Raw genomic sequence first — 15,641 nt, 5'->3', positions numbered from 1 at the left:
GGTCATTTGGACTAGAAAGCTGGAATTTTCCTTGGACTTTTTAAAAACTGCCCATGCTTTACTATGATTCTGTGTAACTGGGACTGCCCCGGGGCAGTGCAATAAGAGAGGAGGAAAAAAAAGAACAGGTAATTTTCCTACACATTGTCCCTAAGCTTTATTGAGATATAATTGACATAGAACATTTTCTGCTCTTCATGCCGTAGGAGCTCATGGCGCATCCAGGTTCCTCTGGTTCTCCAAAAAGACAGGTGCTTTGTCCAGGTTTATGATGTTGGGTTTACTGCTTCTGTGTTGCAACTCTGTGACTTTGGTTACCTTTGGGGCAGGGCTGGGAAAGAGAAAGAAAAGAAGAAAGAAATGGAATAGCCTCCGCATACTCTCACCTTGCATGGGTCTCCTTTCCCCACTCCTCTGTCCAAAAAGATAGAGTTTCTTGGGGGTTTTGTTATCTGTGTCCTGTATAGTTCTGCATAGGGGCCAGCCTCTAGACCTGCCAGGTGATAAGAGGAAAGAAAATGAGGAAACCTCTTTCTCATAAGTAAATAAATAGTTATTTCAGTTTGGCCTTCCCTTCCCAATCTGCCTGTAGTTACTAACTTTTCGTAGTCTCCCGGTAGTTCCATTTTATGTTTTGTCCAGCGGTTTTAGTTGTAATAAGTAGGTCTAATGGACTTATTTGATCTTAGTTGGCACCAGAAGCCTTTCATGAATTTTTAAAAATTTATTGTCTTACAAATTACAGTCGTTATTTCTGATCCTCAAACTATTCTATAATGGGCCAATAGAAGCCCCTTGAGTGTTTTGATTTTGATTGTGATTACATTGAATTCATAATTTTAAGGGAGAATTGTTATCTTTACTATACTGTCTTCTCATCCACTTATGGAATGTAATGTTGTTCTACTTATTCAGATCTTATGTCTTTTAATATCTTACCATTTTTCCACATAGATAATCTATATTATAGCCTTAATAGTATTTTTTTATTATTTTAAATACAGTTTTCATGATACTGTTCTCTCATTAGTTACTGATAATGTGTGGCATTGGTTGATTTTCATGTCTTCAGTGCGTTTGGTATTTTTGTTGAAGTTTATTTTATTCGTTTATTTTGTTTTTGGTGTCACTGCATCTTTGTTGCTGTGCATGGCTTTCTCCAGTTGCAGTGAGCTGGGGCTGCTCTTAGTTGTGGTGCGTGGTCTTCTCAGTGTGGTGGCTTCTCTCACTGCAAAGTAGGGGCTCATGGGCTTCCGTAGTGTGGCTCTCGGGCTCTAGAGCAGGGACTCAGCAATTGTGGTGCAGGGGCTTAGTTGCCCCATGGCATGTGGAATCTTCTGGACCAGGGATTCTCATCCTGGCATTATCTTATCCCGGCGTTATCTTGGCATTTTTGTTGAATTTTAATTTTGATGGTTTTTCTACCTGATTCTCTTGCATTTTTTAAATAGATTATTGTGTCTTCTAAAAATAACAGTAGTTTATCTTTCTCTTTCTGGGGGTGGGCAGTAATTCATCTTACTGGCTCAGGCCTCTGTTGTTTAATGATGGCCAGCATCCCAGCCTTCTCCTTGATATTTAGTAAAATACGTAGTGTTGGAAATTATTTGTCAGTTTCTGATATACTGTACTCTTTAAGAAAATGTCCTTCTCTTTTGAAGTTCTTAAAGTTTTTTTTTTTTTTTTTCATTAACAGTAAGCATTAAATTTTGTCAGATGCTTTTTTGAGTTTCTTGGGCTTCCCTGGTAGCTCAGAGGTTAAAGCGTCTGCCTGCAATGCGGGAGACCCGGGTTCGATCCCTGGGTTGGGAAGATTCCCCTGGAGAAGGAAATGGCAACCCACTCCAGTATTCTTGCCTGGAGAATCCCATGGACGGAGGAGCCTGGTGGGCTACAGTCCACAGGGTCGCAAAGAGTCGGACACAACTGAGCGACTTCACTTTCACTCTGACAAATCTGCCTTCTTTTTTCCTACATTGATCTGTTACTTGATTTCCTAATGCTGAGCCTCCTTTTTAAAATTTCTGCCATGAACTCTGCTTGGTCATGATGAATCAGTTTCGTCCATTGTAGGATTTAAGTTGCTAGTATTTTGTTTGGGATCTTTACACCTAGATTCACAAATGGGATTAGTGTTTTTGTTCACTTTTGTTTTCAGGAATTTGCTAACCTTATAAATTAAATTAGGAAAGCTTTTTTATTTGTTTAAATTTGAAAAAGTTTGCTATATATAACTGGGATTTGGTGGAACTTTCTAAGAATACATCTGGGACTTAACAGTTTTTTCCTGATAGTTTGATCTATCTGGGTCAGTTTATTTATTTATTTTCTAGTAAAATGATTTCTCTAATTTAGATTTTAAAATTTGTTGTTATAAAATTGTACATAGTGTTTCCTCAAAAGTTTTCAGTCTCCTCTGTTATACAGTTTATGTTCTCTTTCTTGTTGTGATTATTTGAATCTTTTTCCTTATCAATCTATGGAACAATTTAATGGTTCTTTTTAAAGAACCAGTGTACTTTTTTTTTTTTTTTTTTGCTCCTATCACTTTTTACTCACTTTTTCTTAATTTCTGCTTTTATCAATTCTTTTTCCTCCTGTTCCCTGGGTTGAATAATCTCTCATTGGCCAGTTTATTTTTTTGTTGCTTTCTAATGAATGGGATTAAAGTCGTAAATTTCCCCGCCCCGCCCCACCCCCACCACACTGTGGCTTTATTCCTCTGGCTTCAATTTGTTGTTTCTCACTCTCCTTTCCAAATGGTTTGTCATTTTAGTTTTGATTTCCTTTTTACCCCAATAATTATTAAGAAGAGTGGATTTTTACCTGTTTCCTAGTAGGTTTTTGTTGTTTTTATTCCTTTATTACTATTAATAATTTATACCCCTGCTGGTAGTCCTTTATTATTAATTTATGGCCCTGTTCTATTGTGGTCAAAGGAATATGGCTTAGGTAATGCCTACATTTTGAAATTTACGGAAATTTTGTTAGTAGCTTGGTAAATGTCAATTTTTATAAATGTCCCATGAGTATCAAGTGCTGATAGATTTTATTGGTAATATTGTTCAAACCCTTTATATCTTTATTTTCTGTTTAATATAATAAATGACATTAGGTTATTTAAGAAAAATGTATATATATATGTTGCAGGTATAAAAATGATAGATCTGGAATTTGCTTTAAACTATCCCAGCAGATATAATAGGGGTGACAGAAAAATAAAAGAAGTATATCAAAATGTGTATGATTGTTACAGTTGGGTTATGGTATGTGAGGGTTTGTATTCTCTAATTTTATGTATGTTTGAAATTTTTAATAAAATTTTTAAAAAATCCTCCCTATACTTATTTGTTTTTAAATTGCTTGATCTGTTGATTCCTGAAAAAGGTGTGTTAAAATATCCAACTATGTTTTATTGCTTTTCTAATACTGTTCCCTTGATGTTTTAAACCCATATAATTGGGTGCATAAAATTTTACTACAGTTCTATTTGCTTTTATTGTAATAAAATCTTTTTCACATTTCCCATTTGTTTTTAATATTGCTATAGTAATCTTATTGTTAGCATTTTTAGTATGTTTTCTATGTCTCTGTTCTTTCAGAACATTTTTTCTTGGGAGATATAACTCACGTGTGTGTGAGTGTGCATGCTCAGTCACTCAGTCGTGTCCGACTCTGCAGCCCCATGGACTGTAGCCCGTCAGGCTCCTCTGTCCATGGGATTCTCCAGGCAAGAATACTGGAGTGGGTTGCCATTTCCTTTTCCAGGGGATCTGCTGGACCCAAATACTGAACTCGGGTCTCCTGCATTGCAGGCAGATTCTTTACCACCTGAGCTGCCAGGGAAGCCCCTCATAACTTATGTATGAAAATGCAACACACATAAGGAAAACACACACAAAATTTTCATAAATTTGAAAATGTGGATATTAATTAAGACATATTCCCTAACCACAATGCAGTAATTTCGTAAAAGAAAAGCAGAAAGAAAAAAAGGACAAAAAGATTAAAAAGTAAGTTTTTCTTCCTAAAAGTTCTAAATAACTTCTGATGACTTCTGAATAACTCATGGCTTTAAAAGGAAATTAAAGCTGAAATGACAAACCACTTAGAACAGTGGAACGTTATATTTTGAAACCAGTGGAATGTGCCAAAAGTGAGTGGGGCAAAGAAGGAAGTTTACTGTGTTGTGTTACTCATTGGAAAGCAAGGAAGTTCAAAAATAGGGTATTAAAGTAGATCCAGGTCATAATCTGTAGAACTAAACACTGTCTGACTTGCTTCCATGTTTTTCTTTTATAATTCTACCACGTGTGTCTGTATTTTCTTTGGCTGATTTTAAAACTTTTCATAAAGGACATTATATGGTATTGATAAGTTTTTCCTTTCACTAATTTGGAAGCTGTTCTTTTTATAAAATATTTTCCTAACTTTTTTATTATGAAAATTTCAAATACAAAGTTGTAAAGATTGATATAATTAAACCAGTTTATGCATCATTCAGTTTCAGGAATCATCAACACATGGTCAGTCTTCATTCTTACCCCTCACCCCCTGATGACTGTGATGAAATATTTTTGTTCTTTTCCTGATTTTAATAGGGATTACAGTATGCATTTTCACCTCCTCAAAATCTGTTAGTATCTTATTTTTCTCCTGAACAACATAAAGACTGAACACTAAAACTCCATTTTATGCTCTCACTTTGCCTCACTCTTTTTATTGGTAGATAACCATGTATTTTATTTTATTTTTTTTCATTTTGGCCATGACACAGCTTGTAAGATCTTGTTTCCTTGACCAGGTATTGAATTCAGGCCCCTAGCAGTAGAAGAGAGGAGTCCTAATCACTGGACTGCCAGGGAATTCCCCTGTGTATTTTAATTCTATCCTGTTTTCTAATTAATACTCAATAAGAAATATTTTTTAAAATAGTCAATGATTATTTAGTTTTATTTATACATTTACCCTGGTAGCTCAGCTGGTAAAGAATCTGCCTGCAATGCAGGAGACCCCGGTTCGATTCCTGGGTCAGGAAGAGCCCCTGGAGAAGGGATAGGCTACTCACTCCAGTATTCTTGGACTTCCCTCATGGCTCAGACAGTAAAGAATCTGCCTGCAATGCAGAAGACCTGGGTTCAATCTCTGGGTTGGGAAGACCTCCTGGAGGAGAGCTTGGCAACCTACTGCAGTATTCTTGCCTGGAGAATCCCCATGGACAGAGGAGTCTGGCAGGCTATAGTCCCTGGGGTCACACAGAGTGGGACATGACTGAGCGACTAAGCACACACACAGTTACCATATTGCCCTCCATTCTTTCCTGCACCTCATGTCTTCTCTTTGGGATGACTTTGCTTATGACTAAAGCATGTCCATTACATTTTCCTTTTCTGAGAGTCTGCTGGTGGCAGTATCTCTGTTTTTGTTAGATAGCTATGTGATTTGTTTTGCCATGTAACTTGGAAACAGTATATTTTTAAAATTCAGTGACATTGGTATAATAAAATCTCCTTTATTCCTTCATTTATCCATTACTTATAAGAACAGTGTTTCCCAGTTTTTATATCAATAAAAGGTAAAAATAAAATTGGTTATAAAACCCATGTCAATATGTAATATTCACCCATGAATTCATAAATGAATAATTTTAAAATGCTGCACCCACTCAAAAGATGCATTCTTTTTACCTTTACATTTGTTTTATATTACACTGGCAAAACATTACTTTGGATCTACTATACAAGTATTTAAGTGTTTAATATAGAGAATCTTCTGGTCACAAGACATAAAAATTATTTTTCCATTTATGTACATTTTTGGTGGGCTTTCCTCAATGTGACTATGTGTTGAAATAATACTTTGGATATATTGGATTACATTTTTGAGGAAGAAAGCATAATATATAATTATAGTAACATAGAAATATATTAGAACGGGAGACTTACCCGGTGGTCCAGTGGTAAAGAAACCACAGTTTGCTTTAAACACAGGGGACGGGGTTCGATCCCTGGTTGGGGAACCAAATCCTATGTGCCTTGGATAACCTAAGCCTGCTTGCCACAACTATAGAGTCCTGTGTGCCACGCTTAACATTTTGAGAAGTGGCCAAACTGTTCTCCAAGGTGGCTGTACCATTTTACATTCTCTCCATCAAGGTACAAGGGTTCTAGTTTCTCTTCATGTCTGCTAGTATGTTTTTTCCTGTATTTTTAGAGCCATCCTAGTAGGTTAGATGGCAAGACTGCAATTAGCTACTGAAGTTGCATTGATCTAATGCAACTGACCTATAGTGTTGGGTGGCCTTTCATGTGCTTATTGACAATTTTTATATTTTTGGACAAACAGGTCTTACTCATTTTTTAAATTGGGTTATTTGTCTTTCTTCTTTTTGAGATTTAAGAGTTCTTTATATATTCTGGATACTAATATCTGGCAGGTGTGTAAACAGTGTTTCCCATTCTGTAGGTTATCTATCCAATTTTGTGATGGCATCAGCTGTAGTACAAGTTTTCAATTTTGGTCAAGTCCAACTTATTCTTTCTTTTGTTACTTGTAAGGTCATGAAGCTAAGACGTTTATAATCTTAGCTTTCACGTTTATGACTATAATCTGCTTTCAATGAATTTTTGTGTATGGTATGAGGTAGACATCCAGCTTTATTCTTTATTCCTATCCAGTTGTCCCAGTACCATTTGTCAAAAGGCCTTTTCTTGGTTCCCCCATGGAATGGTTTTGGCACCCTTGTTCACAATCATTTCACTGTAAATATATAGAGTTTACTTCTGGGTTTTAATTCTAGTCTTTTGATCTGCATATCTATCATTTGCTACTATCACACTGCCTTATTTACTAAAGGAGTAATTAAGTTTTGAAATTCAATTACTGTGGTTATGATTTGGAATTTCTGAAATGCGAGCCCTCCAAATTTATTCTTCGTTTGCAGGATTATTTTGACTGTTGTGACTCTCTCACTTTTCCATATGAATTTTAGGAGTAGTTTGTTAGTTTCTGCAAAAACAAAAATCAGCTAGGATTTTTATAGGGATTTTGGTGCCGATTTCTCTTTTTTTATTTTGGTCATGCTGCACAGTATGGGGGATCTTAGTTCCCTGACCAGGGATCAAACCTGCATCCCTTGCAGTAGAAGCTTGGTATCTTAACACTGGGCCACCAGGGAAGTCTCTGATTAGCTGTTAAACCAAGCGTGCCTTCCTGTGATAAAACTCACTTGGTCACGATGTTTACTGGAGTGGGTTGCCATTTGCTTTTCCAGGGATCTCGCTGATAACAGGGATTTGAACCCATGTCTCCTACATCTTCTGCTTGGCAGGCGGATTTTTTACCACTGAGCTACCTGGGAAGCCAATATACTACTTTTATATGTTGGAATATTTGTTCATATTTTGCTAGTGATTTTTGTGTTTGTGTTCATAAGGGATAGTGGTCTATAGTGTTTTCATGATGTTTTTGTCTAGTTTAAGTATTGGAATAATACTGGCCTTGAATGAGTTGGAAAGTATTTCCTCTTATCTCTTTGAGTTTATGATGGATTGGTATTAATTCTTAACTGTTGATAGAACCCACCTTTGTACCCATTTTGACCTGTGCTTAGTGTTGTGGGATGTTTTTAATTTGTTTTATTGTTTTGTTGTTGGGCTGAATATTCAGATGTTCTCTTTCTTCTTGAGTTCTTTTGGTAGCTTTTGTCTTTCTAGGAATTTGTCCCATTCACCTAAGTTATTTGTTGGCATACAGATTTTCATATTACTTTATGATCCTTCTTATTTAGCTTCCAGTGCTGTTTCAAAGTATTTGAGGGGTATTGTTTTGTTTCCCACCTTCAATGGCTTTTCTTCTTCTAGGCCTTCACCGCTTTGGTTGTCTGACCCTAGTCTTACATCGCTTTTTTGTCTCTGTTCTTTAAAAAATATTTTTGTGCTACTTAGGTGGAACTAAGGGTAAGTTTAGGTTGATGGAGGTTCTCTTTCTAATTGTCATCCAGATGTTGAGAAGTTAATAAATGCTCTTTTTTTATTTCGATTTTTTTAATTGGTGGATAATTGCTTTACAGGGTTGTATTGGTTTCTGCATACAGCATTCTGCATACTGTTGAATCGGTCACACACACATGTATATGTATATATATATTCATATATCCTCTTCCTCTTGAGCCTTCCTCTGTCCTCCCACATCCTGCCTCTAGGCTGTGGCCGGGTGCAGGCTGGCTCCATGTGCCACGCGGCAGCGGCCCGCCGGTCCCCTGTCTCACACATGGTGGTGCGTGTATCAGTGCTGCTTCCTCAGCCCGCCCGCCCTCTCCTTCGCCCGCTGTGCCCGGGTGCAGGCTGGCTCCGTGTGTCACGCGGCAGCGACACATGGTGGTGCATGTAAGTCAGTGCTGCTTCCTCAGCCCGCCCGCCCGCTCCTTCCCCCACTGTGTCCATCCTCTGCGTCTAACAAGCATTCTTTAGTTTCATTGTTTCAAACAATTTGATGGCAAAAATAATAAAGGCTCTTTGTAAACTGTGCAGATTTTACTCAAAGCAAATAAATGTTTGATATTTTGTATTGCTAATTTGCATTTGCTTGATCTAGTTTCAGAAGCCACACAGGTGGCGACTGCTAGCACAACTGCCATCGCTACTGGTACTGCCGCTACTTCCTCCACCGCTGTGGGTGCAGTTAAGCAAGAAACTCTCTACTCTCCTCCATCTGCAGCAAAGACCCCAGAAAATATAAACTCTTCAGAACCCCCAAAGTCCATCGAACTTGACAGTCTTCTTTCAGACCAGTTTGCCAAAGGGCAGGACACTGTTGCCATAGAAGGTTTTACAGATGAGGAGGACCCAGAAAGTGGAGGAGAAGGCCAGTACAGAGAGCGTGATGAATTTGTGGTAAAGATAGAAGACATAGAGACTTTTAAGGTAATGTGAATGTTCCCAGGTCTAAAGGTCATAGTTTAGGGGGCGTGTCTTCGTGATAGCTTAATACCTTGTGTCTAGATTAAGTTGTAAAGAATTATGAAGTTTGGAGAAAATGGTTATTTATGTAATTTTAAAATTTAAAGAAAATAATAGGAATATAATGTGAAAGTAGCATTAGACTATTTTTTTGTAATTTCAAATTGTAGAATCTTACAATTTCGTGTAAGAAATTTTAGCACTATTAAGAACACTTATTTTGGGGGTTTTGTTTGCTTGCTTTTTTTAAATTTTAAATTTATCAATTTTTTAAATTGAAGGATAATTGCTTTACAGAATAGTGTTGGTTTCTGCCAAACATCAACATGAATAAGCCATGTTTGCCTGCTTTAATTTTATTTTTTAATTGCAGTGGAGAGAAATGGCATTAAAAAATACAGTGAAGAACATAACGTTTAAATTATCCATATTCCTTCCATTCACAATTGTCTGTTGTTAGTATTTTAGCATATTTGTTTCTGATAGTTTTGAATATGTATGTGCTATATGTAATAAAATCGCACAAACAATGTATCATTAATGGAAAACTTTCCAGTAGCTATAGAAAAGGGTAGTGGGCTACTTTATATATTTGTACTCCCTGTTTCTGGAAGAATTTTAGCAGAGACTGAATGAATCGCTGATATATAAGAATTACTGTGAAAGTTCAGCCAGGTAAAAGATAAAAGGTTGAACTAGGGAGTTCTTTAAGATTCCTTTCAGCTCTCAGATTCTATAAATCTAGACTATATTGCTACTTTTTATAAATGTCGTTAATTCTTCTTACAGGAGGCTTTAAAAACAGGAAAAGAACCCCCAGCTATTTGGAAAGTACAAAAAGCCTTACTACAGAAGTTTGTTCCTGAAATTCGAGATGGGCAAAGAGAATTTGCTGCTACAAATAGTGTAAGTAAAATGCTTGTTTACATTAAGCTTCCTATTTTTTGACAGTGATCTTGGGTAAAATACAGAATGATAAAAATTTAAATGTATTGTTTAATGTATTTATATTGAGCATCTATGATATATTAATAAGTAGCATAAAATTTGAACTATAGAGTATATGATGCTCTGATTTTAAAATAAAATTAATATATAAATACCAACTACTTAAATGGCTTAACTTTTTTTTTAATAATGGAAAGGAATTAACATTAGTGTGGGAAGAATTCTGATGGACCTAGAAACACTAACATTGATTATTCTGTCAGTCAAATATCCTGATTTACCAAGACTTACAGAATTATTCCTTTTTACTTGAGTAGTTGTTTAATAGCATTGAGCAAGTAAGCATCTGACGATTAGCCAAAGAAGACTGCATCTATATATAGGCTTGCAGTTAAGAATGAGGCTGGGATCATTCTTATTGAGGGTGCAATTGAGCTGCATTTTGAAGGATGACTTTATGACAGTGTGTCATGACAACAAGGGAATATTTTATGTACGGAATGTACAATTAAGTAATTCAAAGTGCTTCTTTCCTTAGTACCTTGGATATTTTGGAGATGCAAAGAATAAATACAAAAGGATATATGTGAAGTTCATTGAAAACACTAACAAAAAGGAGTATGTCAGAGTATGTTCCAAAAAGCCAAGAAATAAGCCTTCACAAACTATCAGGTATTTAGTATTTTATTTTATTTTATTTTTTTATTATTTATTTATTTATTTTTATTTTTTTAGTATTTTATATGTTTGTAATAATTATTGGAAAACTTATGATTGGTGACATACAAAGAATTATATCAATTAAAGGGACTGATTATTTTTTTCCATTATATACAAGTCTGAAAATCATCGCTTAATGTCATAAGTGATTCTTTTTGAAGTAATGAGACAGGAATTATAAAGCCTGTGGCTAGCATGGTGGGGTGGATACCTTTTTCTTCCCTGAGTCCTTTTGGTGTCACCCTAGTATAGTAGAAAATAATTGGATTTACAGTCTAAAGATTTGAATCCATCTCTTTATGACCTAAATTAATATAGCATTTCTAGGGACTTCTCTGGTGATCTAGAGGTTAAGATTCCATGCTTCCACTGCAGGGATCGCAGGTTTGATCCCTGGTCAGGTACTAAGATCCTGCACATGGTGAAGTGAAGTGAAGTCGCTCAGTCGTGTCTGACTCTTTGCGACCCCATGGACTGTAGCCTACCAGGCTTCTTAGTCTATGGGATTTTCCAGGCAAGAGTACTAGAGTGGGGTGCCATTTCCTTCTCCAGGGGATCTTCCCGACCCAGAGATCGAACCCAAGTATCCCGCATTGTAGGCAGACGCTTTACCCTCTGAGCCACCAGGGAAGCCTAAGATCCTGCACGTGGTACAACAACAAAAAAAAAAAAGAAAAAAGATAACCTTGCTTAGCTCCCTTTTTTTAATCTAAAAGTAAAATGAAAATAATAACGAAATGTCAAATTTAAAATGAGTAAAACCTGTTTAAGACCTGTACATTACATTAGAATTGTCATCATATGTTAATGTGACTCTGGCTTGTCTGGAGCATGAATTTGGAAAACCATGAATTTGGAAGTGATGACCCAGCCACATTCTCTTTAATCTGTATGGGAAAGCAGGTATGAGCCTAGATATTCTCAGTCTAGTGCTCAGAAGATCTAGTTAATGAAGATTCCAGCTTATTGGACACAGCCACTTTATCTCTGTGATGGAATTTTATCCTCTCCTTCAAATCTCCAAAACCAGGGCACAGCAAATCTTACTTCGGGGACTCTGGCACAGGTGCAGTTGAGAGTCCATATCAAAACCTGGCACCAACAGAGCTTGTGAGAGTTCTGATGTTCCAAGGCTGATGTGACTAGAAGTCCATTGGTCATCTGCAGTACAGCCTCATAGTCAGGAAAAGTGAGTTCGTGAAGGGAAAGGAGTGGAGGGAGAGAGAGAAATAATAGGGGTTGAATTAATATAGTCCCATACTAACTGAATATGTTGAATGTCAGTGTTAAAGAGTATATTTCAAGAGAATTTTGGAGCAGTCACCATTGGCTATGTGTAGGGCTTAGACTTTATTTTGGAGGTATTGGTGAGGTGATTAAATTTTTTTCACCAGTGTTTCTTGATTTTCTGTTTATTTGTAATTAAATTATTTATATAAAAATTTTTTATTCTAAATTTTTATTTAATTATTTACTTTATTTGGCCAAGTTGTGTGTCCTGTGGGATTTTAGTTCTCCAGCTAGGGTTTGAACCTGCACCCCTTGCAGTGGAGGCGCAAAGGTCTAACCATTGGACCACCAGGGAAGTCCCTCATTAATTTATTTGAGTTAGACAAGATTTCAGTGTGTTGATGAAGTCTGTTTGTAACATTGCAGAACTGTTCAGGCTAAGCCAAGTAACAGCAGTAAAACTTCTGATCCTCCAACACCAAAAACTGCAACAACAAAAGCCCCTTCCATGAAACCCAAAGTTAAACAGCTAAAAGTAAAGGCTGAGCCACCACCAAAGAAAAGGAAGAAATGGAAAGAAGAATTTTCATCATCCCAATCTGACTCATCTCCTGAGATCCACTCTAGTAGTAGTGATGATGAGGGTGAGTTCTTCATGAAATGAATACCTTGATAATTTGAGATTTGCTGCATTAATGGAGAGCAACAATGATGCTGACAATTCAAAATGTATTTATTTTTCCTTAATTAGGTAATTTATCTACCTTATTAAGGTCTGCTTAGGCATATATTTGTCCATGACTAAGCTAAATAACTGTGCCTTAGTTTCTCTTTTATAAAGTGAAAAGATTGAAATACATAGCAGTTATCTAACATACTTTTTGACCTTAGAACCCTTGTACACTGTTAGAAACTGTTGAAGACACCAATGAGCATTTATGTAAGCTCTTTATATATTGAAATTAACTTTATTAGAAATTAAACCTGAGACAGTTGTAAAACAGAAATGTACCAGGAAACATCCATCAGCCATCAAACTTATTGTGTAACATTTACAAGAAATTTTCAGCAGTTCAGTATTCCAGGGCAGAGGCAGGCAACTGCTACTGGTGGGCTAAATGTGATCTGTAGCCTATGCTTAATAAAATTTTATTGGAAAACTGGGAATTATTTACATGTTTTCATAAGTTACTTTCCCCTTATAGTGACTGATTTGAGTAGTTCTTACAGAGAGCAATGACCATAAAGTGCCAAATATTTACCATCTGACACTTTACAGAAAAATACGCTGACCTCTAATTCTAATAAGGTAGTCAGAAAAACATGAAAGGATGACGGAAGGCTGCGTATGCCATGCTAAAGCTAAAAGGCTTGGGATTCTGTAAACAGAGGGGAATCCTTGGAGGGATTTAAGTAAAAGAACAAATGGTAAAATCTGAATTTTAATTATGAGACATCATCTGTCTGTTCAGTCGCTCATTTGTGTCTGACTTTTTGCAACCTCATGGACGCTGCAGCATGTCAGGCTTTCCTGTCCATCACCAACTCTCAGAGCTTTTGAGAAATTCAGATGTATTCTTGGCAGAACTTGAATGATGAGTTGAGTTTTGGGGGTACTGTTGAGGTTGATGTCTAGGATGGTTTCTGGCATTACAAGTATCATTGCCTGGGAGCTGATCTCAGAGATTACTTGGATAAAAATAGAATTATAATAAAAATTCTTTCATAACAGAAGTTTGCTTTAAATGTATTATTTTTAAAAGCTACTTATGAAGTTATTTAGAAATGTTTGTAAAGTATCAGAATTTGTAAAGAAATTTAGTGCTTTGAGTATGCATGGAAGGCATTATATATAATTTCACAGTTAGCATTCCTGCTTACTGTTTAGAGTAGAGAAGTTTAAGTTCTGCTTTGCACTGTTATTTATACAGCTTCCTCAGATGACAGTCAAGTTGAAAATTTTCTTTCACTGATAATCTGGATTACCACTCGGTGTCACTAGTAGGCAAGCATTATTAGTGCTTCTTAAAAAGAAGGAAATATGATAATAAACATAGTTTTTTGGCTGGTGGTTTTTCAAACTATTTGTTTTAAGACTTTAAGCCTTTATAATCTTCAAATATATTGATGATTCCAAAAGACTTTGTGTGTGTGTGTGTGTGTGTGATTTGTATCTATGTATATCGCCAAGGATCGGTTAAAACAATTTCAAAATATTTTAAATAAATCCATTACATATAAGGGACTTCCCTATAGCTCAGATGGTAAAGAATCTGCCTGCAATGCAGGAGACCTGGTTTTGATTCCTGGGTCAGGAACATCCTCTAGAGAAGGAAATGGCATTATTTCATTGAACACTCCAGTATTCCTGCCTGGAGAATTCCATGGACAGAGGAGCCTGGCGGGGTACAGTCCATGGGGTCGAAAAGCATTGGACACGACTAAGTAACTAACACACGTTACATATTAATGTCAGTTTTTTAAACACTCGTGTTTAATTAGAATAGGATTTTCATATTCTGTATTAGGTTTTTTATTAGGTGTTATTTTGGTTAAAGTATGTGAAGAAGACCTGGACTCACGTTAGGTATGTAGTTAGGAAAGAGAGGAGTATTTTGATTACTTTTTCAGATAATTATGGATATTTTTCTCTGATACTCAAAGGATTTTATTTTGTAAACTTGACAAGTGGTAGTTTCTTCAACTTTTCATGCTTGTTATGTTAAAATCTGTTTTACCCTTTATCCATGAATTACTTTATAACAGTTTTTGGCCATGTGAAAATATTTGTTAGCTCATTGATTTTTTTTTTTTTTTTTCATTTTTTTCCCACATTTTAAAATGTGGCAAAATATATATAACATAAAACTTGCCACTTTTAACCATTTTTAAGTGTACAATTCAGCAGCATTAATTATATTCACAACTGTTGCACAACCTCACAGCTATTTCCAAAACTGCTTAATCACTCTAAATAGAAACTTTGTAACCATTAGGTAATAATTCCCCATTCTCCCTTTCCCCCAGCTGCTGATGATCTCTAATCTATTTTCTGTCTCTCTGAATTTGCCTCCCCTATGTGTCTCATGTAAGAGTGGCTTATTTCACTTAGCATAATGTTTTTAAAGTTCATCCATGTTATATAGCATATGTTAGAACTTTTTAGTTTTTATGACTGAATGCAATTCCATTATAAGTTTATCCATTGTATGCCCTTATCTTTTTATTCTATTGATAGACACTTGGGTTACTTCCACATTTTGACTGTTGTAAATAATGGTGCAGTGAACATTGGCATACAAGTATCTGTTAGGTTTGTGTCCTGGTTTTCCAATTATTTGTATACCTAAGAGTGGAATTGCTGAGTCATATATTTTATATATTTAGCTTTTTGAGTAACTGCCTAACTGATTTCCACAGTGATTATACTATTTTATACTCCCACTAACAATACATAGGTTTCCATTTTCTTCACATCCTCACCAACCCTTGTTATATTTTGTTTTGTGATTATAGGTATTTTAGTAGGTGTGAAGTGATATCTCATTGTGGTTTTGATTTGTATTTTCCTAGTGACCAGTGATGTTGAACATCTTTTCAATTCCTTAGTAGCCATTTTCTTACTTTCTTTGGAGTAATGTCTATTCAGGTTCTTTGCCCAGTTCATCTCTCCTTTGTTCCTTAGTTGTAGAAGTTCTTTATATATTGTAGATGTTAAACCCTTATTAGGTATATGATTTGAAAATATTTTCTCCCATTCTGTAGGTTGATATTTCACTTTTT

At 35.9% G+C, this 15,641-nt stretch overlaps 1 protein-coding gene across 3 annotated transcripts in view; it reads left to right on the top strand.

Moving 5' to 3' along the window:
• The window catches only part of QSER1 (glutamine and serine rich 1), a 78,193-nt gene that overhangs the window by 46,409 nt on the left and 16,143 nt on the right, over nt 1-15,641 (top strand). For all 3 annotated transcript variants that reach the window (XM_018059280.1, XM_018059282.1, XM_018059281.1), the window contains exons 5-8: nt 8,596-8,924; nt 9,750-9,866; nt 10,447-10,580; nt 12,285-12,502. In XM_018059280.1, the coding sequence (XP_017914769.1) occupies nt 8,596-8,924; nt 9,750-9,866; nt 10,447-10,580; nt 12,285-12,502 (798 nt within the window). The remainder of the gene's footprint in view (nt 1-8,595; nt 8,925-9,749; nt 9,867-10,446; nt 10,581-12,284; nt 12,503-15,641) is intronic.

The sequence above is a fragment of the Capra hircus genome, chromosome 15 (genome assembly GCF_001704415.2).
Source record: "Capra hircus breed San Clemente chromosome 15, ASM170441v1, whole genome shotgun sequence".
NCBI lineage: Eukaryota > Metazoa > Chordata > Mammalia > Artiodactyla > Bovidae > Capra > Capra hircus.
This window is presented reverse-complemented; position numbering and strand designations above follow the sequence as displayed.